Source organism: Anabrus simplex, chromosome 1 (assembly GCF_040414725.1).
Source record: "Anabrus simplex isolate iqAnaSimp1 chromosome 1, ASM4041472v1, whole genome shotgun sequence".
In the NCBI taxonomy this organism is placed as follows: Eukaryota; Metazoa; Arthropoda; class Insecta; order Orthoptera; family Tettigoniidae; genus Anabrus; species Anabrus simplex.
This window is the reverse complement of record NC_090265.1, coordinates 553,884,222-553,911,615: the sequence shown is the minus strand read 5'-3', so window position 1 is coordinate 553,911,615 and position 27,394 is coordinate 553,884,222. Positions and strand designations below refer to the sequence as shown.

The 27,394-nt window shown below is 41.9% G+C and overlaps 1 protein-coding gene across 1 annotated transcript in view; it reads right to left on the bottom strand.

Moving 5' to 3' along the window:
- Positions 1–27,394, bottom strand: part of LOC136877163 (neuroendocrine convertase 2) — a 579,705-nt gene that overhangs the window by 170,231 nt on the left and 382,080 nt on the right. The window contains exon 8 of the mRNA XM_068228426.1: positions 14,542–14,717. Coding sequence (XP_068084527.1) covers positions 14,542–14,717 — 176 coding nt within the window. The remainder of the gene's footprint in view (positions 1–14,541; positions 14,718–27,394) is intronic.

Genomic DNA, 27,394 nt, shown 5'->3' with positions numbered 1-27,394 from the left:
AGTCGATTACTGACCATTCTTCGATTCGCATGATAGCAAGTTTGATCTTCACTAAGTTCAGTATTATTTAGGTGCATCCTTTGTCAACATTGATGCCGTGCGCGTAGAGGCGCGCGGCTGTGAGCTTGCATCCGGGAGATAGTAGGTTCGAATCCCACTATCGACAGCCTTGAAAATGGTTTTCCGTGGTTTCCCATTTTCACACCAGGCAAATGCTGGGGCTGTACCTTAATTAAGGCTACGGTCGCTTCCTTCCAACTCCTAGGCCTATCCCATAAGACCTATCTTTGTCGGCGCGACGTAAAGCCCCTAGCAAAAAAAAAAAAAAAAAATTGTGAACGCTGAGTGTGTAAAGGAGGTTGTTAAAATTACTTTTAAAAGTACTTGCAGAAAGTGTCCCTTTTCCTGAAATGTCTCTTAAGTGTATATTAACTTAATTAATTCAAAAAGAAAAATACATCAAATCCACCTATAATATTCCAAAATGCCTAACTTGGGAAAATAAGGCGCAAAGTGCGTTCGATTTAAGGTCAGCCATTATATTCTAATTTAATTGCTATACGCTTACTATATATAATTATTTAGTATAGTATCGTCGATTTTGTACAGTTCACTTCTCCTGACCTTTTTTTACAAGTTGTTTTACGTCACTCTAACACAGATAGTTCTTATGGCGACGATGGGACAGGAAAGGGCTAGGCTTGGGAAGGAAGCATCCGTGGCCTTAATTAAAGTATAGCGCCAGTATTTGCCTTGGGTTAAGATGGGAAACAACGGAGTGATATGAAACTATTATAAATTTCATTTACTGTAAGAGGACGAATAACGAGCTAATCGGTACAATATAGAGGGCAATTCAAACTGATGGACCTTATTTCATAAATTTATTCTATGAAATCTAATGAACATATCGTACTGTGAGATATGCGCAAAGAAAAGCAAACTCTCAAAGTTTAGTTGAGTTTAGATTTCATCCCACGTGGTTTCATTTTCATCCGTTACGAGCGCGCAGGAAGCGAGTAAAGAAAATGGCTGCGGCTGGAGAGCAGAAGTCGTTCTGTGTGCTTGATTACCATGTAAACAAGTCTGTAGTTAGTGTTCAACGGCATTTCCGCACCAGGTATGGAAGAGACCCACGTACTGGAAAAGGACATTCGTGGGTGGTAAGCAAAAATCAGAGACACGGGCTGCATCTGTAAGCGAATGTCGACTGACCGTCCTTCGACCGGGGAAGAGACGGTGGAACGTATTCGTGCCAGTTTCGTGCGGAGTCCGCAGAAGTCCACCTACCGGGCAGGGAGGCAAATTGAAGTTCCACAGACAACTGTTTGGCGCATTCTGCGGAAACGTTTACGAATGAAACCCTGCCGCTTGCAACTGGTGCAGGCCTTAAAAGACACTGATTCTGCTGCTCGACCGTCCTTCTGTGCTGATTTTCTCGCATTAGTGGAAGAGGCTGGTTTCTTCGAAAGGGTAATTTTCAGTGATGAAGCGACTTTTCACCTTTCCGGGACTGGGAATAGACACAACGTAAGGATCTGGGGAACTTCTAATCCCCGTCAAGTTTTGGAACACCAATGCGATTCTCCCAAGGTGAATGTGTTTTGTGCCATTTCCCATGAGAAGGTTTATGGACACTGTTTATTCATTGAACCTACTCTGACAGGAGATGTTTTTCTTGATATGCTGCAACAATGGCTCCTGCCACAGCTCGAAGAGGATAGTGCAGATTTCATTCTTCAACTGGATGGTGCCCCTCCGCATTACCATGGCAACGTTCGGAGCCATCTCAACGAGACATTGGCATAACGCTGGATAGATCGTGCATCTCAGGAGGACCGAACTCCTATTCTTTGGCCACCGCGTTCCTCCGAATTAATCCTATGTGATTTCTTCTTGTGTGGTTTCGTAAAGGACCATGTTTATGTACCACCTCTTCCATTACCATTGGACGACCTTCGTGCCCGCATCACAGCAGCCATCGCAGAGATTGGCCGCGACACACTACACAAGGTTTGGCAGGAGATAGATTATCGGCTTGATGTATGTCGTGTTACGCGAGGTGCTCACATAGAACACTTGTGATATGACTGAAAAAAACTTTGAGAGTTTACCGTTCTTGGCACATGTCTCACGTTAGGATATGTTTATTAGATTTCACTGAATAAATTTATGAAATCGGATCCATCATTTTGAATTACCCTGTACTAGCGTAAAGTTGATATTTTTTCAGTACCGGTAGCCTGTTAGTGCCGCCAACTCGTTCTAAGCTCGGATGCGCATAACGGAATTCGAATATTGGGTAAAACCAGAGAGAAAATTGAAAAGCACTGTACAAGTAGACAAATATTGTTTGCCGCATTGTACTGGAATAAATAACATAGAATATAATTCGTCTCGGGTTTACCTGAAATGAATACAAAACTTTGGAGGAGATGGTTTGTTTCAAAATATTGACGAACTATCCAATTAGTTTTTAGTGTGAGCTCACAGAGATGCAAAAGAAGAGGAGGATTCCTATACGATAAGTGATATGTAACCACGAGAAACAGCCGAGCAATTGATGACTTAGAACAAGTGAATTAAGATGTAAAAATCAGAATCAATAACTGTATTTGACATATTTAGTTACTGATGATAAAATGTAGAAGTCTGGTACATATTATGTGTATAGATTTAAAATACAGTGAAATGAAAACGAAGCATATTCTGAATAACATTCAGCTGTAGTGTTTCTCTGTGCTATAGAAATGATTAAATCAATATGATGCCTCTTCTTCATAATTTTTACTTCAACAGAAACGTCTACAACAGCAGCAGGTGTGTCATAATCACTTGTTGGCTTCATAACAGCAAATTGCATAATACAGAGTATGCTTTGTTCGTTTGCATTTCCATTTACTTTAGTTGAACGCAATAGAATTTCATCTAGATTGTATCAACTTACGTATTTCATTTGGCAGCGTTATAGGCTCCGTTTATTTGATGTGCATGTAGATGAGTTCTTTTTTACTGGTATATGTACCCCATTATTATTTATGACCCTGAAGATAGACAATATTGAAATTATTATAGTTAGAAACGACCAGAATTCTCCATAGATTATAAACTAGCTCTTCGTACCGTGCAGAAACTTCGGGTTGCTTTGGTGCACGAGTGGGATTTCAATGCACAGGCGCATGTGCGAATTGAGGTCAACCACTCCTGGCCAGAGAGAAGGCGTTAACTTCTGGGTGGCCCACCCCTCCCCTTCGGGGAGAGGAATGAAAACTTTCAGTACAGAATACCTCAGTTTTAGTGTGGTTTTGTGTTCCTTTTGCTCTCATCAGCCATATCTAGGGATAAAAACTTCTCTCCTATATAAACAATTATCCACTACATAATTATGAATTTAGGAATTCTGAAGACCAGATGTTTCGAATCCTGCCTTTACTATTTCATTTAAGGGATTAACACAATGTGCATGGATCCTGCTCTGCGTATAAATTCTATCTGATCAAAGGTTAACAGGTTACTTGCAATGGCTAGCTTGCGGTCATTGGCTACTCGAGCGTGACGTCACACAGATACCTGCTCTCTGATGGCGGAAGCGCTTTCCACAGGAATTTAGTGATTCCGGTATGTTTTAACCAAACAATGATTATTTCGTCTGTCCCCTATACCTCCTCAAACTAATTTTGTAAATAGTAGATAGCGAACATAATAATGTACAATACAAGAGCTAATCGTGTCACAAGACCGTGGTTATTGCTAATAGGATTTTAGTGGCCACACTACGCTACTGAACTCCAATAAAGTACACTGACTGACAGAGCAAATGCAACACCAAGAAGGAGTGGTCAGAACTTTATGCCAATTGCAGGGTAGACTGACGTCACTGAGGTATGCTCATGATGTGAAATGCGCCGCTGTGCTGCGCACGTAGCGAACGATAAATGGGACACGGCGTTGGCGAATGGCCCACTTCGTACCGTGATTTCTCAGCCGACAGTCATTGTAGAACGTGTTGTCGTGTGCCACAGGACACGTGTATAGCTAAGAATGCCAGGCCGCCGTCAACGGAGGCATTTCCAGCAGACAGACGACTTTACGAGGGGTATGGTGATCGGGCTGAGAAGGGCAGATTGGTCGCTTCGTCAAATCGCAGCCGATACCCATAGGGATGTGTCCACGGTGCAGCGCCTGTGGCGAAGATGGTTGGCGCAGGGACATGTGGCATGTGCGAGGGGTCCAGGCGCAGCCCGAGTGACGTCAGCACGCGAGGATCGGCGCATCCGCCACCAAGCGGTGGCAGCCCCGCACGCCACGTCAACCGCCATTCTTCAGCATGTGCAAGACACCCTGGCTGTTCCAATATCGACCAGAACAATTTCCCGTCGATTGGTTGAAGGAGGCCTGCACTCCCGGCGTCCGCTCAGAAGACTACCATTGACTCCACAGCATAGACGTGCACGCCTGGCATGGTGCCGGGCTAGAGCGACTTGGATGAGGGAATGGCGGAACGTCGTGTTCTCCGATGAGTCACGCTTCTGTTCTGTCAGTGATAGTCACCGCAGACGAGTGTGGCGTCGGCGTGGAGAAAGGTCAAATCCGGCAGTAACTGTGGAGCGCCCTACCGCTAGATAACGCGGCATCATGGTTTGGGGCGCTATTGCGTATGATTCCACGTCACCTCTAGTGCGTATTCAAGGCACGTTAAATGCCCACCGCTACGTGCAGCATGTGCTGCGGCCGGTGGCACTCCCGTACCTTCAGGGGCTGCCCAATGCTCTGTTTCAGCAGGATAATGCCCGCCCACACACTGCTCGCATCTCCCAACAGGCTCTACGAGGTGTACAGATGCTTCCGTGGCCAGCGTACTCTCCGGATCTCTCACCAATCGAACACGTGTGGGATCTCATTGGACGCCGTTTGCAAACTCTGCCCCAGCCTCGTACGGACGACCAACTGTGGCAAATGGTTGACAGAGAATGGAGAACCATCCCTCAGGACACCATCCGCACTCTTATTGACTCTGTACCTCGACGTGTTTCTGCGTGCATCGCCGCTCGCGGTGGTCCTACATCCTACTGAGTCGATGCCGTGCGCATTGTGTAACCTCCATATCGGTTTGAAATAAACATCAATTATTCGTCCGTGCCGTCTCTGTTTTTTCCCCAACTTTCATCCCTTTCGAACCACTCCTTCTTGGTGTTGCATTTGCTCTGTCAGTCAGTGTATTCTGAGTTAAACAAAACTGAGCATGAAATGTGACCAATAAACTAGCAAGCGAACGAAAGAGCGAACAAAGAGTTCTATTATGATAAACTGAATTTTACCTAAACTGGTAAGTTTCTTCATTTTCTTTATCTTCTTGACTTTCACCTCCATAACGATGACACGTTTCATTAAACATTTTAACATTTTAAACATTTTATACGAGCATATGTCCTCATTTTCACAAATGTGGTTACCAGATCACTACTTAAATTAGGATCACTTGCACATATTAAAGAAACTAGGTTCTGTATTACTCCCAAACCTCTTCGGACCGTAAGTCCGTGATAAGAACAGAAACGTTTCTCCATATCTCGTACAGTTTGTGACCACTCAGCTATTGGCTCTGTAAGACCACCATATGAAGACTTCGAACCCAGGACCCCGAACAATACGTACTGTTTTATGTTCCTCATAGGTCTTTATGGGAACTTATGTGGACGAGTGCTTTCGTGTCTTTTAGCCATCCAACCCACAATGTAATTCAAACCTTCGATCTTCATTTCAGTGTCATTTTCACTGGCAAATGTTGGAACAGTATTAGGGTGATCGTATAATCATCCTCGAGAACGGATATGGAAAACAAATTCTGGAGTGAATCTTGGTTGGGTTTTTTTTTTTTTTTTTTTTTTTTTTTTGCTATTTCCTTTACGTGTCACCGACACAGATATGTCTTATGGCGACGATAGGATGGGAAAGGCCTAGGAATGGGAAGGAAGCGGCCGTGGCCTTAATTAAGGTACAGCCCCAGCATTTGCCTTGTGTGAGAATGGGAAACCACAGAAAACCATCTTCAGGGCTGCCGACACTGGGATTCGAACCCACTATCTCCCGATTACTGGATACTGACCGCACTTAAGCGACTGCATCTATCGAGCTCGGTGAATCTTGGTTCAGTCTGTGAGTTAAAATGTATTTCATTCGTAGATTCTGAACTTCTGAGATCAGATATTTCAAGGAGCAGACAATCACAATGATAGCTTACTAGAACAATTGCTCAACTTTTTTTCCCTTGCAGATCATACTGTTAATAAGGCCATACATTTTACCTAAAATTTCGTCTTGTTTTTTAACTGAAGACCGTACGCATTTTTGCTAGGGACTTAAGAAATTGCCGGACTGTACGAATTCATGAGATCGTACCAATTATTAAGTTTCACTGAATTCACTCGTGTTTTCAGCAATAGTTGCATAATGTCCTAATTTTAAAATGACGTAACGCTATAGCTACACTGTGTGACATTCATTCTGCAGCTTTTCTTACGTTCATCCTTTCTGTGTCCCTACAGTTCAGATTATTGACATCGATTTTGTGGCATTCTTTAATTTCGTGGCTATCGTTCTTAATCAGAGCTTCCACAGGTTCCTTCAAGACAACTTTACCATCAGAAAATTCGAAGCTCGTGTCGAGAAATCAGCTCCTAATTAGTTTCAACAGGTGAGGGGTATCTGCAAAGAAGTATACTACACTCTTTTTGACGTCCGTGGTGTAACGGTTCAAATCCCGTTACAAGATAATATGTATATTATTATTATTATTATTATTATTATTATTATTATTATTATTATTATTATTATTATTATGTCCGTATTATTATTATTATTTTATCTATGAGATTACTATTATTTTGTTATAATGATTATTTATAATTGAGTGTATGCATATATACGTACATGTAGATTAAAATTAAATACCTGTACAGTGAGAGTTTCGATGTATCAGATGTTGGATGTGACGTTGTTATATTGTGCTATACTGGCGATTCTGCTAAGTCATCGCCACGTCATGGCTACGTCATCGTGAGCTTTTAGCATTTCGCTCAGAGAGTCGGCCGCCCCAGGGGATTTCACCATTACATGCAACAGTTTGAGGCGTTGTGGGAGTATGTCATTGTTATTTCTGGAGATTACGTAGCTGTGTCAACCAACGTCTATAAAAGGTGGGTGCATATTGTAGCGTCAGTCATTATTTAAACGGAAGCAGTACAGTGAAGAAGTCTACTAGATGAAGAGGCCTCAGTCGGTCAGTCAACGAGTGTGAACGAGAGATGGAGAAGACTCAGTGAGCCATTAATCATTGGTCATTGAGAGAGTGAGGCCAAAGGTTGGTCGGTCACTTAGTTGAAGACACGGACGCAAGGGCTTACCATGGAGTCAGAGAGGGATACCACCTACTATGAGGTAATACCATATTGACTTACAAAGAAGTCAGATGATATGGAGAAGAAGCAGTCACAAGGATGTATCACCAAGTTAGGCGTGACACATCTACAGTAAACACCAGATCAAAGGAATACGTCGTAATTACACTCAAAGTGTTGAAGGTACAGTCAAGTGAATCAGTGAGGGAAATATTTCGTATAAATTGTTAAATGTCCGGTCAAGAAGAATTCAAATTCATGCCTAGTTTCTTTCAGTTGCAATGTCATAATTTCATATTCTCATCTGTTTTATCGCAACAAGACTCACTATTTTTTGATATATTATTTGAAGAATATATATTGTTCTATCAAACGAATTCATAGTTTTATTTCAATGAAAGTAAAATATCTTAACCTTAAAATTAATGAGGAAACCGAACGCCAATCTCCTTTTCCCAGAATTTATATGGTATGTTGTCAAAAGTAAGCTTATTACCCCACACCCTAGAGATAGTCAAGAATCTCATTCTATTATTGCTGCACTGAGTGGCAGCTGGCGCCCTTCAAATAACGTATGTGTAAATAAGCAGTTAACAAGTAAGTGTGAGTACAAGGTCCGACGAGTATTTTATTTAATGAATGTTAATTTTCATAGTTTCCATTTTAAATGCAGATATTCAGATTTTTCTAGTTAAATGCAGTTTTATAAATATGATTGTAAAAATTAGTAAGAGAGTCAGCGACTTTGAGAGTCTCAGTGGATTCAAAAGCCATGTTCTTGTTAATTGATTCCATATGCTTTCCACAAGCCTTGATTTGCTGCACCCATGTCACAGACACATTCCATTACTTTGTACCCTATTTCGAAAGACGAGAAACCAAATTGTTTAGTATTCCTTTTGTCATCTTTTTATCGAAATCGGCGTAAATTACTTGCTTCCAATTTTTGAACAGTCCCCTAACCACCACCGCCTGCAATTGTGAAGTGTGGCCTATAATTTCATCTTCAGATGGTGTCCGACTCGTTGGCTGAATGGTCTGCGTACTGCCCTTCGGTTCAGAGGGTCCCGGGTTAGATTCCCGGTCGGGTCAGGGATTTTAGCCTTCATTGGTTAATTCCACTGGCCCGGGGGCTGGGTCTTTGTACTGTCCCCAACATTCCTGCAACTCACACACCACACATTAGTCACTATCCTCCACCACAATAACACGCAGTTCCTTATATATGGCCGCTCACCCTCATCGGAGGGTCTGCCTTACAAGGGCTGCACTCGGCTAGAAATAGCCACACGAAATTATTTATCTTCAGATGGTCATATTCGTAAGCACTTCTAACGCGCATTTCGTCAAACTGGTGGACTGCAATTTTCTCGTGGTCTTTACACGAGACAGCAGCAATATTCATCACACGCAGAATATCTTCAAGGATTCCACTTCCGTTTCGCATGTCATTTTCTGAAGCCTATTATTCCAGCGTTGAACGTCCAGGCGGAGAGTAATGCAGTTTTTGTCTCATATAGATGTAAGTTTTCTTCCCTAGATACCTTAAAGTGAAAGCCACCAATTAACGCGTTTTTGCTGGTTTGTGTCTTTGATTTTCAGACAAAAATTTCTTTTAAACCGTTGGCGAGTTTTGTGTGGATGCTCTGAACAGAATTTTTTAACCTTCTACATTTAATTAACTCCTTAAGCAAATTACTTATAGATACACGGCTTTGATGTAATTTGCTTTCCGCTGTCTCTAATTTCAGTTTAAGGGCTTCGTTAGTTTTTCTTTCGTCATTTAACTGTTTCTTTATCTTTCAATTTCTTCACTCAGGGCCATAGTACTGTACTATCACAGACCAGGGTAGGTGGAGTGGCAGCCGTGTGGTTAGGGGCGCGCAGCTGTGAGCTTGCATCCGGGAGATAGTGGGTTCCAACCCCATTGTCGGCAGCCCTGAAGATGGTTTTCCGTGCTTTCCCATTTTCACACCAGGCATATGCTGGGGCTGTACCTTAATTAAGGCCACAGGCGCTTCCTTCCCGCTCCTAGGCCTATTCCATTGTCGCCATAGGACCTATCTGTGTCAGTGCGACGTAAAGCAAATAGAAAAAGTGGAGTGGCTGGAGGAAATGGTGAACCTGCAATAGTCGTGTTATGTTCTGAATCGTTTAATAATTGCCCCTCCTTTCTGTCTTTCTTTCTTTCCTTCTTAATCTATTAAGTGACACTAGTTCTATGCTACGCAAAACACCCAAATTTCTATAAACAGAGTCTTTGTTAAGCACACGTTTAGGAGGGAGCCCTAACAATTCGCCCTTTAGATCCCTTTCAAAATTGCTATCAGAAAAATGTTCGGAACACACCCGGCACGAATCTGCGTTCCACGTTTCCACATCTTTTGATCTACTTGTTCCTTTGTTCCTCAGTTTTTGGGAAACTGAAGTATTTGGTATGACATTTGGAGGGATCTTCCCTGTTTTTCACACAGCTGTTATTGCACACAACGACCGTACACCTCGTACCAGGCATGTTTATATGCAACCCGAGACAAATTCATTCAAGTCAAACACAAAATAACACCGGCATAAGAAAGCAGCTATTCGCCACAAGGACTAGTCGTAGAAAGCACCATGAAACTATAAAATCAAAACTGCAACTCACTTGCACATATTAAAGAAACTCACATACAGTGTTACTGCCCAGACTTTTAGCAAGACTGGCGGTCAAGGTTGCTAAGCTTGGCGTTAGGTAACAGGCTGACGTCATAACCGAGCATAGCCGAAGCCCTCCGAATGCAGAAACCCCTGTTCTGTACAACCTGTTACATACTAACCTTGGTATCTAATAACGCGTGCTAGAATGTTAACGTTTGGAAGGAAGCGGTCCTAGCCTGTGTACTATTGGCCTATCTTATCCCGGTCGTCTCTTGGAGTTGAAATGGAAAATAATGGAAAATTACTTCTAGTATGGCCGAGACTGGATATCAGAACTCTTCTCTCGATCAAGATGAAGTTTATGGCCCAAGAATGTTCCAGCTCTAAATGTTTTACTAGGGGCTTTTCCATTTTAAAGCTGTGAGCCCCGTGGCGTAGGAGTAACCTGCCTGTTTCTTACCCGAAGGCGATGGATTCGATTCCTGGCCAGTCCGTGATTTCAACTCTGGAATTAAGAGCTGTAACGGGGTTCACTCAACCTAAGCCTCGTGAGATCAACGGTGAAAATCCTTACCCTCATAATATAGATGTGTCTTTAACGGTTTAACCAGCGTAAGCTAAAAAGGCACACGAACGACTGTTTTATCTTCGACTTGCTTCACTGAAATTGTTAGTTCTCGACTTCCTTTGGTCATAGATGAAAGTTTCTATACATAAATCTCTTTCGAGGAATGCTTAAGGGAACTGTGAAATCCGCATCAAAAACCATCCAGTGGTTCTTGCACTAATTGTTTCAAGCTTTAAGAGTAAGATGTCAGTTCACAAGGCGCTTGATTTGAATGCACAAGGCGGGTGTACCTTCGCAGTACATATTATTATTATTATTATTATTATTATTTGATTTTTTCATAGGCAAATTTAACACAATTTTTTTCTTATATGCCAGAATCAACTCATCCTATTTCTTGTCCAACTAGTCCTACTTTACATCATAGCAAGACACAGTCCGATATACTGATCATTTTACCACTTAATCCCCGGCCCAACGTCATATGTCTATTCCAAAATACGGCCAGTTACGACAGGAGGAGGAAAGACCCCTCTTGTAATCTGATTGGAATCCGAAAAGTTAATAAAACATCTATTTATCACGGTGTCCGACTCGTTGGATGAACGGTCAGAGTACTGGCCTTCGGTTCAGAGGGTCCCGGGTTTGATTCCCGGCCGGGTCGGGGATTTTAACCTTAATTGGTTAATTCCAATGGCACGGGGGCTGGGTGTATGTGTTGTCTTCATCATCATTTCATCCTCATCACGACGTGCAGGTCACTGACGGGTGTCAAATAGAAAGACCTGCACCTGGCGAGCCGAACCCGTCCTGGGATATCCCGGCACTAAAAGCCATACGGCATTTCATTTTTTCATCACGGTAAATTCCCATATAGTGTTCTACAACACAGAAATCTCTGGTTCATGCATGTTACTAACAATTTCAATTTATCTTATGTTCGTAATGAATATTCCATTGCTCTCTTGCTGAGCGTGCTGTTAGGTAATTTGTCAGGAGGTTAACTTTCCCTGCATGGCATCAATATATCATCCTCTATATATAATTCATAATTGACCACTACACCTGATACAGTTTAGTGAAGGCAAAGTAATTTATCACTGTATACAAACAATATTAATTATTTAGAAACAGTTACCAAATTGGGGCAATATTGCAACTTAGGTTACCAGCAATGTACAGACTGTAGTAGCGTTAATTTTACCAAGATGATTCATACACCGAACAATATTTATTGGAATGAATGAATGAATGAATGAATGAATAAACAATAGTAAAGAGAAATGATTAACATGTATAATTAGGATATCATGAATTGTAAAATCTTGTTTTAATGTGAAATTAATAATTATATGTTTTCCTTTCAAGGTTCAGTATTTACGTATATCAGGCTCCGTCATGGTGATAATTACTGAAAATCCACAGCCTGTTTCCAGTCATTCGACCGGGTCAGGAATGGAATGAATGAAGCCCCCATCTAGCGGCGAGGATAGGAATTGTGCCGGCTTCCGAAGGCTGTCGCACTCCTCTGGGGCAATGATTAGTGACTGAGAGATGAAATGAAATGATATTGGAGAGTGTTGGTTGAATGAAATATCACAGGGAAAACCGGAGTACCCGGAGAAAAACCTGTGCCGCCTCCGCTTTGTCCAGCAGAAATCTCACATGGAATGACCGGAATTTGAACCACGGTACCCAGCGGTGAGAGACGACGTGCTGCCGCCTGAGCCACGGAGGCTCTAGTGGTAATTACTAATAACAATAATAATACTAATACTACTAATAATACTAATAATACTAATAATAATGTTATTAGCTTTATGTCTCACTAACTAAATTTTTATGATTTCGGAAGACGCCGAGGTGCCTAAATCTAGTTCAGCAGGAGTTCTTTTACGTGCCAATAAATCTACCGACGCGAGGCTGGCGTATTTGAGCACCTTCAAATACCACTGGACTGAGCCAGGATCGAACCTGCCAAGTTGGGGTCAGAAGGCCAGCGCTTCCACCGTCTAAGCCACTCAGCCCCATAATAATAATAATAATAATAATAATAATAATAATAATAATAATAATAATAATAATAATAATAATAATAATAATCATAATCATAATACGTGCTTGTGGACATTTGCAACAAATTTTTGACGAATTTGAAATTTGACAATCTAAATACCATTTTCAACCCACCATGTGGAGAATCATTAGACTGATCTCTCTGAACTCGAAATCAGTCCAGCGCAAAGGTTGTTCTACAATCCTTGTGGGGGGGGGGGGTTAATTTAATTTCATCAGTTATCATTTTTTGTAATTTAATTTAATTTGTATTTAACCTAATTATTCTAATGTAATACAATGTGATATACGTATATTTCAGTGCCTGGTTAGATGGAAGAGAAGGCCTGAAGGCCTTAATTTTGCCAGGTAAAATAAAATATTACTAACTCTCTCAATACTGAAAAAATACACGAAGTCTCTCTAAAATTTATTATTGGTCGACTTAGTGAATAAACATGAAAGAAAGAACAATATTGTGTGTGACATTCTTTGATCAGATTATTGAGCAAATACGAGTAGAACACAGAGTGCTTTGAGTAAAGAGCATTGTGAAATAACTTGGGCAAAAACTCGTTTATAGAAAGAGGAATTGGGGTTTGGAATACTTTGCTACAGGAGTTGTTCAATGAATTTCCAACTTCTTTGAAAGCATTTAAGAATAAAACTAGGTAAACAACCGATAGGGAATCTGCCACGTGAGAGACAGTCCTAAATGCAGATCAGTTTTGATTGATTGATTGATTGATTGATTGATTGATTGATTGATTGATTGATTGATTGATTGATTGATTGATTGATTGATTGATTGATTGATTGATTGATTGATTGAAGATAAAAATAGCACTGCATGACGTGGAATCAAACTAGCTACTCTTTTACAGATCAGAGAATTGCTCTTGACCACTAAACTACCGTGGCATGACATCCGCTCAGTAGTTGAAATTCTTGGTATTGAGCTGACGTTGCGGTCAATACTGAGAACCAAACAAAACCTCATGGCGTAACAGCTCCGAAGGACCATGGCCTACCAAGAGACCGCTGCTCAGCCCAAAAGCCTGCAGATTAGGAGGTGTCGTGTGGTCAGCACGACGAATCCTCTCGGTCGTTATTCTTGACATTCTAGACCTGGGCAACTGCATTCAAGTGAAAATCATTACAGTTTTTGACTTGATTGGGTATTTCAGCGGACAAAATCCCCTACCTTTCTCTCACAGACTGTCTTTCTCACTTAACCATGGTCTCAAGCTCTCTGGGTACGGAGTAGATGAAAGCTTTTGCAGACAATTTTAGAGCGTCTGAGTAGCGCTCGAAAACACTGTAAGATGAAGAAGGTTGTAGTTTGACCGCCACGTTAAATAATCCCATTTCAATTCAAACTTCCGACTCACTGATGTACCTTAAGATAGGTATCGCAAACCAAACTCTTCCATATAAACGTTTTGATACATGTACCGGTAGCAAACATTGTTACAATTTACGAATATGAACCTAAAAGGGAAAAAAACATGAATACTTACTCAGTAAGCAAAGCAAAGCAAAGCAAATTCAACTCCATACAGCCCATGAAGTCCCGCAGAGGAGTGGAAGGTAAAGGTTTCCACCATCCGTACCCTCGGCACTTGATGGGGTAGAGTTATCAGCTCTACGCCCGGCCACCTTTGCCCCCAGGAATTAACGTGGTACTCATTTCTGGTATAGGCTGCGTGAACCTCAGGGGGGCCATGTCTACCTCCGGAAGTGGAAATCTCGTTTCTTAAATTTTCGACTTCATGACGTCCTCCCGAGTGAACCGAACACGCCTTTACCGCCTCGGCCAGGCAGCCCCTACTTACTTAGTAGACTAGTAAATTTCAAAATATTATCTTAGAGTTTGCTTACCTCATTGACACCCCTGACAATTGCTCTCATCGTAGCATTCCTGGGCCCATCAACCGTCTTTCCATCATCTGTCGGCCCCCACGATGCGCTGTAGATGTCGATGAGATTTGGCTCGTGGCCCATTGAGTTCGCCTCGATGAGATCGGTCATGTACGGCTGGTCCAACATACGGATACCTGCAAAGTAAAACATAGTAGGTAAGAACGGACAAATTACCTTCGTTGATCTAATAGGCCAGAACACATCTGTACAGAAAATAATAATATGCTCTTTGAATTTCAAATTACTGTAGTACCAGAACAAAGTAAACTCTCTTGCACCCTTTCATTCAAAGAACAAGTTGTTCTTTTGTGCTTAGCAGTCCCACTCTAGACAGGGAAATTGTGACGCTCTTCTGGTTTCTTTCTAACGTTAAAAAGTCAAAGAGCCGGGCTGAGTGGCTCAGACGGTTAAGGCGCTGGCCTTCTAACCCCAACTTGGCAGGTTCGATCCTGGCTCAGTCCGGTGGTTTGAAGGTGCTCAAATACGACAGCCTCGTGTCGGTAGATTTACTGGTAGGTAAAAGAACTCCTGCGGGACCAAATTCCGGCACCTCGGCGTCTCCGAAGACCGTAAAAGTAGTTAGTGGGACGTAAAGCAAATATTATTATTTATTTATTTATTTATTATTATTATTATTATTATTATTATTATTATTATTATTATTATTATTATTATTGAGTCAAAGAAATACAGACTAACGTTACAGTTTAATGTCCCTTCGATTTCTTTAAAATAATAAACACTGGGGTGCCAGAAGTGTGCCCACAATAGAACTGCCTGAACGTGTTGTACCCTGATAACAAACTGAACCTTCTGGTTAGGTCTGGAATATCAAGAAATAAATGTGACCAAACCATATTATGGCAGAACACGCGCACGCCAGAAGCTGACAGCAGCTTTACGCAGGAGTGCAGGATTATTTTTTACAATTTGCTTTACGTCGCACCGACACAAATAGGTCTTATGGTGACGATGGGATAGGAAAGCCCTACGAATGGGGAGGAAGCGGCCGTGGCCTTAATTAAGGTACAGCCCCACCATTCGTCTGGTTTGAAAATGGGAAACGACAGAAAACCATCTTTAGCGCTGCCGACAGTGGGGTTCGAACCCAATATCACCCAGACGCAAGCTCACAGCTGCATGGGCCTAACTGCCAGGCCAACTCGTCCCGTGAGTGCAGGATTATTATTATTATTATTATTATTATTGTTATTATTATTATGTGTATTTACCTTGGTTTGAGAAAGCTGATATCGCTGTCCAGGTTCAATGAGAGTTCCTCTTACCCAGAGGCCCGGGTTCGTTTGCCGGCTAGGACAGATATTATTACCAGCATCTGAGGGCTGGTTCGAGGCACATTCAACCTTCATGAGAGCAATTGAGGAGCTATCTGACGGTGAGATAGTGGGCTCTGTCTAGAAGACCAAGAATGAATATCCACAGCCTGTTTCCAGTCATTCGACCAAGTCAGGAATGGACTGACTGACGGCCCCATCTAGCGGCGAGGATAGGAATTGTGCCGGCTGCCGAAGCTTGTTCCACTTCTCACGGGTAGTGCTTAATGTCTGACAGATGAAATGAAATGTTATTGGAGTGTTACTGGAATGAAAACCGGTGTAACCGGAGAAAAACCTGTCCCGCCTCCGCTTTGTCCAGCACAAATCTCACATGGAGTGACAGGGATTCGAACCACGGAACCCACTGGTGAAAGGTCGGCGCGCTGCCACCTGGGCCACGGAGGCTCTTCTAGAAGACCAAGAATAATGGCCGATATGATTTATCGCACAGACCATGCGTTACCTCATAATCGGAATGAGCAGCGGTCATTTGGTGGGCTAAGTGTCATTGGGGAAAAGAAGTTGGGGAGGGGGTGCGGGAGGCGTGTTGGTTTGAAAAAGGTAGCTTGGATACTGAAGCGTGTAATTCCTTTCACACCTAAATGTAAAAAAAAAAACAAAAAAAAAAACTTCCTTTAAAATTATTGTTAAAATCGATCACCTACCCAAATTAGTTTGGAAATCACACTTAGATCGATTGACAATCCCAGGTCTTTACGCTAACTCTGTAGGCACCATAGAAAATTATGGCTTTTAAAGAAATCTTCAGGAGATCTCTGGTGACACATTTGGTGTTTGTCCGACAAAATTAATTTTAAAATATCAGCCTTAGACTGTCCATCTCCATCATCTGGTAGAGTAAAATGGAACGTTGAAATTGACATCCAGGAAAGCAAAATGGTACCAAATTAAAACGCCTACATATATTAGCTGAGTCCATACGGTTATTATCGTAATATTGTTCAACGATGAACATATTGTGTTCCTTTAAATGGATGCGGATAATTCGCAGAATAATCCGTCAAGGGACAAGAAATTAATCGAAATGTTGGTTGATGTTTAAGGGACAATAATTGACATCACACCGTCCCAGAATTGATGTAACTAGTACACGGCGGTACGCAGAATAACTTCTCGCCTGGGTGCTGACTAATTTGTGTCACTGTCCGGCCCCACAGTGTAGGGGGCAACCTGTCCGCCTGTCACCCGGCGGTCCCGGGTTCGATTCTCTGCTGGGTCTGGTATGGGGACTGGGTATTTTTGTCGTCCTTAATGTTCCTTTCGTCACATTCAACACTTGACACTTTCGCCATTTCCAAATGTACGCAGGTTCACAACATATGGTGCAAAGTGGGGGCAAGAGATCTTCTTAGGTCGACGCCCCGAATAAATAGCAGTAAAAATAATGTAACTTGCCTCTCACCACGCAGAATATTGTAACATCCCATTTTTTAGGGTGATTCGTGAGGAGTTACCACCACTTGCGAATTTGTTTTGTGATGAAAGTTTGAGAACTTACTTTCGGTTTTTAATTTTTTTTCTTTGCTATGGGCTTTACGTCGCACCGACAGAGATAGGTCTTATGGCTACGATGGGATAGGAAAGGCCTAGGAGTTGGAAGGAAGCAGCCGTGGTCTCAATTAAGGTACAGCCCCAGCATTTGCCTGGTGTGAAAATGGGAAACCACGGAAAACCATTTTCAGGGCTGCCGATAGTGGGATTCGAACCTACTATCTCCCGGATGCAAGCTCACAGCCGCGCGCCTCTACGAGCACGACCAACTTGCCCGGTAATTGTTATTATTCCGTAAGAAACATGTACTTTGATATTTAAAATTTGAAGATTTTTGTACTAAGAAAGAAGAGATTTAAAACACTGTTTGAATTTTAGAACACGAGAAGGATTACTTGTGAAGTATTAATTTTATTTTACCCTTCCAGCGAAAGGAATTCAAGAAAAATGTATTTTACCAGCAACTTTCAAATTATTGGAACTCTGCAAGTAATGAATAGGGCGTAGAAGTGTTCATTTTCTTGTGACTCTTTTACTGGAAATATGACTACAGTACTATAATATTTAATGTTATTCACCCTTACACCTGCATCCAGCCGTTATTTTACTCCTCTGTCATCGTTGTGAGTAGTATCAGATATTAAAGCTTGGATGATAAAACTGGATATTCTCATCCTCTCGTATCTTCGGGTTCCTGATGCTATAATGTAACGTATAATGTGAATTCGAGGAAAACACGTTCAATCGCCAGGAAAGTAAAAGAATAAACAGCATGTTCGCTTATCTATGTCGTTACAGTTTCTTTCAATTTTTATTAAATTCTTTACTAGCGCCTCGGGTTAGATTTGTGGATGGAACCCCTCTAGAAGAGCATATTAACCAATGAACAATGACGTACTCTAGCAGACGAGGTAAAAGAAAAACAGGTAGGCCGAACTTTGTAGTTCTACTTGGTAGTTCATATCATAGTCATAGCTGCAGAATTTCCAGTTTTACGTGGAATTAGAACCACAGGTACGTAACTTTTCATGTCTAAAAAGTGAAAATAGTTTTCATGAAAATAAGATGCTTGAAATTCGTTGTTTTAATAGCGAGTAAATAGTAAATTAAAACAATAATATTCTTAGGATTCTACTGTCTGACTTCACTCGCTGCTTTTTTGATGAACTTATATAGAACAAGTGGCTACATGGTTTGAATCACGTAGCTGTCTGCTTTCATTTGGGAGATAGTGGGTTCGAGCCCCATTGTCAGCAGCCTGAAGATTGTTTTCCGTGAGTTCCCATTTTCACACCACGCAAATGGTGGGGCTGTGTATTAAATAACGTTGCTCAAAACAACAGTATTGATAATAATATTACTGGCTTTGCGTCTATCTAACTACTTCTAGTATAGTTTATATTAATTTATACCATGTGTGGATACTTAATTGTTCTTTACGTTCACACAAACTACAAGTTATGGCAGTGGCGCAATTCCAGTCATGGCACATTCAGAGCCAACGGAATGAGCGACTAAACGCAAATTTCGTGATGAATTGGAAGAAGATATATTTTTCTGCATTCCCAAAAGAGACAATGTCGTTTTATGTTCGAAAGTGCTATTGTCACAAAAGGCATTATTTGACCAATCGTGAAGGACATAGTAACATTGAAGGTCCAAATGTAATCTGTCTCCGAGATATAAAACTTTAACATCTGAATTCCACTAGGGTACTGGAGGGCCATTACGAATTTTTACATTCCTCTTTGGGGAATAGCTTCTGTCGCTCCTAAATTTATGATGTTGGGAATGGCTCTGTACTTATTCAACAGCTCCTGAATAGGGTGTAAAGTAGGAAGAAGGTGCTCTATAACTTTGCTGAATAGTGACCTGTCTGGGTATTCCATTTCGTGATAGGAATAAATGTGGGGAATATATCAGGTTGACAGTAGAAATTTCAATAAGGGACTGAATGTAGGGTGGAGGAGAGTACTGTACCTTCCACTGAAATTCCTTCGCTAATGATGAGGAACACAAGTTTAAACCTACTGGATACGGACGCTCTCCTGGATATGGTTTACGAGTGTGTGTTCAGTCATTAAGTACAAAAAGACTGAACTCTTCCGTGATGGTTAGCGTAGTAACTCCATATGACGTCACAGCCCGAAAAGGTGCTGTGAGCATTGAAGTTCTCACAGATGAGACATGATGGGTGAAGCTACGCTTAGCAGTGTTTTTGGTAACTGTGATCACAGTAGAGCTCATGCATACGCTATCTAGCTCTGATAAAAATGTGATCGTGTGCCGAATTACTGCATACGTAGGTTATGCAACGCACATAGCATCTATCTAGAGGGGAAGAAATACGAAGGGGAAATGAAGCAACAGCCTGACCACTCATAGCGGATAAAATACAAATGGAAGCAGGTTGGCTGACGGCCAGAGACGTTACTGGGTTTGGAGGAATCAGGAAGCAAGAGAAATATGTAACGCGTCAAAATTTAATAGTGAAATATTTTTGCCACATCTGCACAATGCAACTGTCGAAAACGCTGTCCGGTGCGTAGCCTTTTCGGTCCTTCGAAAACATATATTTTACGTTAAAATCCAACGTACACTGACCAAGATTCGAACCAGGTATGAAGAGAACCGTGCTGATGATCAAATATTTTCCTTCGCCTACACTACAGTATGTTTCAATTTCCAGTTCTTTAACGGGTCAGGTTATGAATCGAGGATCTCCATCGTTACCTGTCCCTCTATAGCTATTTTTCTGCTGTCCGGCTCCATGACTAAATGGTTAGCGTGCTGGCATTTGTTCACAGGGGTCCCGGGTTCGATTCCCGGCAGGGACGGGAATTTTAACCATAATTGGTTAATTTCGATGACACGGGGGCTGAGTGTATGTGTCGTCTTCATCATTTCATCCTCATCACGACGCGCAGGTCGCCTACGGGAGTCAAATCAAAAGGCCTGCATCTGGCCAGCCGAAGTTATCCTTGGACACATCCGGCACTAAAAGCCATACGCCATTTCATTTCATTTTCTGCTTCCAACATTTCTTTTACCTTCCCGGCCCTTTCCTTTATACTATCCTCCACGCTACAATCGACCTCTTTAAAGGTCTTCCTTGTGGTCTCTTTCCTATTGGTATCTATGTACATACAGGTAGACCTCGTTATACGCGATAGTTACGTTCAACGGAATTGCCGCGCATATCGAATTCGCGTAAATCGAGTCTCTCTTTATATGCAAAATATTGGGTTAGGTTTCCGTTTACTCGGATATTGAATTTGAAATAACTGACATTCTTGGTATTTTTACAAAATATAACCATTATCGTGTTTCTAAAACCCATTTTAAAGCAAACTTTATACACTTAAAAATTTACATTGAAACACACAATAATAAACTAAACTCTGCATACAAGCTCTTGGCGTTAGCTTGAAGAGCAGCTCCAGAGAGAGGCATGTGTTGTTGGTTTGATGCTCAATCCACTCCACTCTTTCCATCGCTTTCGAGCGAGATTTGGTCACACTAGTTACTTATGTCAGTAGAATATTGAGCAGTTTTTATTTTGAATTGATTCCGCAGTCAAGAATAGTTCTCACAGGGGTTCATCTAAGTCCCAATGCACACTGTATGTCAAAAATACGCTCACCTTTCTCATAACGATCCAAAACTTCTAACTTTGTTAGTAACGAATACCACTTCGGTACACGCTTCTTTCCTTCGACAGGCACACTTCCTTACCTTTTACCCGGCGTTTTAAATACGAAACCTGTCAAGTGCACTTCACAACTCTATTGACCGGAACTGACGATTCACGTCTCGACAAACACGACAGAAGGCGTGCGAAGAGATGCGCTATCCCCGTTTAACCTTGGCGCGCGACGTAGTGTACGTTAAAGAGTTCGGCACTTATGACTGTACCCGCCTGAAGGCATTACAGCTTCCACGTACTGTGAACAGATGGCATCATTAGACTTTAAAAAATCGCGTATATGCGAAATCGCGGATAACGAATCCGCGTATAACGGGGTTTACCTGTACTTTCTTTGGAACTCGAGCCTTATCCATTCGCATCATATCCTGTCCAGTAGTTATGTTTGCTAAACTTTTACTGTAAGTGTTAAAATAATGGAGACTCAATTTTTTATTGTTAAGTCTGTCAACGGCGAACATCGCTGATGTGGAGGTATTGTCCAGTCATCATAGTAACGAGCAGTGGTGGTGGTGGTGGTGGTTGTTGTAAGTATTATTTTAATGAGGTGTAAAAGCGTGTGGTCACTGATCTCTATGTCCAAATGTGGAGAAAAGCGTGAAAAAAAAATTAACTTGAGGGAGAGGGAGAAAGAAATCTTAGATGTTGAAGGCCCGGGCTCCGAATGTCCTGAGCCTGAATAAAACAAAATGTTACGGCCTACAGTGTCCTGATATCCTAAAACTTATCAACAGTAACATTACAGTCTGGGAAGTCTTCAGCCCGAAGGATGATTGGATCACCAAATACCACTAGCGAAGGTTAAGCGATTGCACTCAAATAGCAAAAACATTTGGCGACGCCAAAATGACAGGTTCAAGGCGTGATGGAGAGTGAAGTAGTTTACCATTGCTTTCTACGCTGTGCCAGAAAGCTCTGCTGTAACACTACGAGCCACATGAATAACACCTTTCACAGCACCCAGACGCACTATTTGTGCTCCAAATGGCATTACGCATCACCACCACTATCTCAGCAGCTTCCATACTGTTACAACCATTAACAAGACTGGTACTTCATTGTTAGCTGCACTTTCTTCTGGCCAACGCCAAGAGACAGACGCTGAAATAATGCACCCGTCAAGGCAAAGCAACACGCGGAAATAACCTTACATCGACTGAGTTTCGGGAAGCGTTCTTTCTCTATTGCATTTTTTATCCTCTTATAATGGCATTACTGATACGATTACAAAAGCTAACCCTTTAAAGGCGGATATACAAAAACTAGTATTTAATAAATCCAAAGGAACACTTTCAATTTTTTTCCTTGTTTCTTTCTTTCTTAATCAGTTTACCCTCCAGGGATTGGTTTTTCCCTAGGACTCAGTAAGGGATCTCATCTCTACCGCCTCAGGGCAGTGTCCTGGAACGTGCGACTTTGGGTCGGTGCTCGTACCACTTTTCAAATTTCGTGGCTTAGCCGGGAATCGAACCCGTGCCACAGAGGGTAGCAGCTAATCGCAATAACCACACCACAAGGATACTTAATTTGCTCAATGACTTTGCTCCAGATTGCGTTTCGTACGGCTTGGACTATTTAAACTTCGTTGAAGCAACTGTCTTACATTTATCTTGCTGTGGTCATAACCGTTGACAATGTTAGTGTATTGGCCGAGAATATTTAAGCATCGTCTCACTGGAAATACTGTGCAGGATATCTGGCCTTTAAGGGAGAGTGAAGCTTTACGGCCTGCTGCGGAGGACGAAGACATAATCCCAAGCTGTGAATGAGGCATTCAGAGAAGAGTTACACCAATAAAAGCAGACTTCAATTTCAGTCCTGCCGATTGCCTCGCTTGAACTTGCCGGCATTATGTGAGGAAACTGTCTGTGTAATGCTTCGGAGGAAGGGAGATTCGTGTTATTGCTTATTTATTCTGACTGCCGCGAGTAACAACTGAAGAGCGAGATGGAAATCCCCCTCTTAGTTTCACTGCTGTTGAGTTCAAACCACAGTGCACCACTGAAAGTACTGGCAGTTATACAGGGTAATTCACAAGCCAAATACTCAACCCTTTTTTGAAACCATCTTCAGTGTGAGCACTAGCTACAGAGTTACACCATGTTGTTTATGATCGGTTTTATCGTTAGAGTGCACAGAATTATTAATTAATTTTTTTTTTGCTATTTGCTTTACGTCGCACTGACACAGATAGGTCTTATGACGACGATGGGATAGGAAAGGCCTAGGAGTTGGAAGGAAGCGGCCGTGGCCTTAATTATGGCACAACCCCGGCATTTGCCTGGTGTGAAAATGGGAAACCACGGAAAACCATCTTCAAGGCTGCCGACAGTGGGACTCGAACCCACTATCTCCCGATTACTGGATACTGGCCGCACTTAAGCGACTGCAGCTATCGAGCTCGGTGGACTGCACAGAATTGACGTTAACATTGACAGTATTGTGAAAATTCCTTTAAGACAGCCGAATTATAATAGTGACTTTTCGGATCTAATTTTACTTTCAAAGTGAGCTCCCTTTACATAGCCTACTACTTCGTAATAGTTATTTATATTACATGGGCAGAAAGTGGGATTTTTACGAACGTGTTGAGAGGCGAGGCCGGAATTTCGAAACGAACACCTGAAGCACTTTCGCCCTAATAAAGTACAATATTCTATTATATTCTTCTTCTCCCTGGTATTTTATCCAACTTATTAGCGTCGGTACATGATACGGATTCATACTACGAGAAAATTCCTTATTTTAGTTTAAAAAATATTGCGAAGAACACAGGTCTACCTCTGTAGTGCAGTGGTTAGTGTGATCAGCTGCCACCCCCGGAGGTTCGGGTTCGATTCCCGGCTCTGCAACGAAATATGAAAAGTGGTACGAGGGCTGGGATGGGGTCCACTCAGCTTTGGGAATTCAACGGAGTAGAAGGGGTTCGATTCCCACCCCAGCCATCGTCGAAGTGGTTTCCCGTGGTTTACCACTTTTCCTCCAGACAAATGCCGGGATGGTACCTAACTTAAGGCCACGGTCGCTTCCTTCCCTCTTCCTTCTCTATCCCTTATGATTTTCCCATCCCCCACAATATCCCTGTTCAGCATAGCATAGCATAGCCTGGGCGAGGTACTGGTCCTCCTTCTCAGTTTTATCTACCCGAACCAAAGTCTCACGCTCCAGAACACTGCCCTTGAGGCGGTAGAGGTGGGGTCCCTCGCAGAGTCTGAGGGAAAAACCAACCCTCAAGGATAAACGGAGAAAGAAAGAAAGAAAGAAAGATGAAGACAATAGGGTACTCAGTTTAGTGTCCACCACTCAAACAGTCGACTTTGACTCAGCTACATGACGCAGTGCACTATCTAGGAACTGTTTAATATGCATTGGAAATATTCCTGATTATTTTTATGTAGATAGAAGTGGCGTGGCTAACTAACTACTGTGTCGTAACGTTTCCACTGGTATATGAAAGGCAATCGAATAAATAACGCTCTAGGTAACAAAATTCATTACGCTGATACATTAACGACCGGAGAAGTCTAACTCCTTGGCTAAATGGCCAGCGTATTGGCCTTCGGTTTTCAGTTTTCGGGTTCTTTTCCCGGCCGGGCCGAGCATTTTTAACTTCGTTCGCTTCATTCCTCTAGCTCGGGGGACTTGGATTGTGTTTTTAATTTTCATACAACACACCGCACTACAAACCACTGCAGAAACACGCAATAGTAAATATATTCCTCCACATAGATTTGGTCTCAGGAAAGGTTTTCGTCCGTAACACAGGGCTTAATTCTTACAGAATGCCGACTCCTGGTAACTGATAAAAGGTCGGAAAGAATATTGGAGGTACGAGGAATTATCGCCATTTACGAGTTCCTTTCATAGATATATTCCTAGCAAAAAAAGTCTTCTAAATCCCTAATGTAAATATTTAAGTAGCGTTTTTACTCCGGCTTAAAAATTGTTTGTGAAAGATAAACAAAAGATCTTACTTTTTCAGCCTGAGTAGTAAAAATACCTGTCTGTATTTCATTGTGTCAACAATAAACATCTTTCGTTAAATATGGCCGGGTCCTTTTCACGTCTTATTACTGAACGATAATATTATTTTCGCTGCTTGTTGAATGTTACACTAACACATCGAAGGTTTTCGACAACGGAATGAAGGGAAATGGATATGATTGGGGTGGTTTCGGCCGTGGCCTTATTTAAGGTACAGCCCCAGCATTTGCCTGATGTGGAAATGGGAAACCACAAAAAACCATCTTCCGGGCTGTCCACGGTGGGAAAACAGTTTGACTGTGCCATGATAAAAGTTGACTGGAATCTTCCGCCTCTGAGGCCTAGTTATTTCATTCCTGCGTTCACCGCAGGAGTATATGATGAAGAGAAAATTGATTTGTAGAACATTAGCATTATTCAAAATAGAAAGCTATTGACATTTAAATGGGATACCATTCTCTCTGTCTGCCTTTCTGTATGATAGTTGTGACCTAGTGGGCTACCCTAGTTTGTGCTAATTTCATATTAAATAAAATCTGTTCTGATTGCCCCAGTCTCTATCTTCGCGGATCATTGGTACTGGAAGTTATTGACCGAGTGTACTGTACATGTCATGGTTATCAGATTGAAAGCACCAATTAGGTGGGTAATGACGAAGTTGTGAGCATGTGACAAGCTGGGCACTAACAAACTTACTGACAAACACAAAGGTATTATCGCTTCGTAATACCAATTAAAATCAAAGCGTATTATGGGGCAGCTCGGCCTGTGTCCCGGCTAATCAGTCTCTCACTCCTTGCCAGCCCGAGCACTCTGGACAGTGTAGCCTAATTAGAAAACTACCTGTCATTATCACATACTATAGAATAATTAATGCCGTGAATGAATTAAATATAATCTGATACTTTCTTATAAGTTTGCTAGCTAGATAATGGGTCACCTTCCCCCACGGTTTTTGACGTTACTGCTACTATAAAATCAGACTAGATATTGTACCTTGAAACCTTAGGGTTAAGTGTGGCCAGTATCCAGTATTCGAGAGATAGTGGGTTCGAACCCCACTGTCGGCAGCCTTCAATATTGTTTTCCGTGGTTTCCCATTTTTACACCAAGCAAATGCTGGGGTTTACCTTAATTAAGACCACGGATGCTTCCTTCCCACTCCCAGACCTTTCCTGTCCCATCGCCGCCGTAAGACCTATCTGTGTCGGTGCGACGTAAAGCAACTTGCAAAAAAAAAAAAAAAAAAAAAAAAAACTTAGGGTAGCGGATGTCCACGAAAACCTTAAAAGTAGTTACTGGGACGTAAAGCAAATAACCTAAGTGTAACGGATGGAGACGTTAAGCTTTGAGCAGATCCTTGGTTTTATTCGACAAAATTAGGCTACGTGCCAACATCAGGTATCACCATCTCCCTACATAACATCATCATCTCACCCAGACGCGCAGTTAGCCCATGGGTGTCAACTAGAGAGACCTGCTCTAGGCATCTCCAGACGCCACACGACATCATTATCGAGTTTTTTCTCTCAGTGGGTGAGTGGTGGAGTGTTGGCCTCCGCATCTCAAGATTACGGGTTCAAACCCATCACAGGAAGTTGGTGAAGGGTGTAAAAGAAATCCATTCGATACTCCATGTTGTAAGATGTCGGCATGTTGGAAGTTTCTAGAGACGCATGTGGTGTTTACTAAACAAAATTAATTTTAAAAACTCCACTTCAGATCACCCTGCAGAGATCCGGTTTACTCTGACATCTGATGGATATTAACGCTTAAGAGGCTTATATATGCTCAGATAAAAAAATTTCCACACGGCAGCTGATACCATTCTATTATTATTAATATTATTATTATTATTATTATTATTATTATTATTATTATTATTATTTCGTTGAGGCCCCTTGGACCACGTGGTTCCTAACTCGGGGGAGTTTTCTTCCTAGACCTGCATTCCTTCATCTTTGCGCTGTGGGTTGCTTTCCTTTCCTGCATCCACTTCACAAGCACTCCTGGACGCTATGTTCTAGCTGTCAGTGACTGGAGAGTGTCAAATGTTCTGATCAGCATTCTAAATTTATCCCTGTTGAATATATCCTTGGGATCAATTTTAAAATTCTGTTTCTTTTCGAACCAGTTTTAACCATTTAGCATTTGTCCCTTTCCCTCTAGAAATGGTGTTGGAGATTTTTTGAGGCAAGTATCATGTTGTCCATTCTACTTTTGTGACCATAGAAGATAAGTCTCCTTTTTCTGCCGGGCTGAGAGGCTCAGA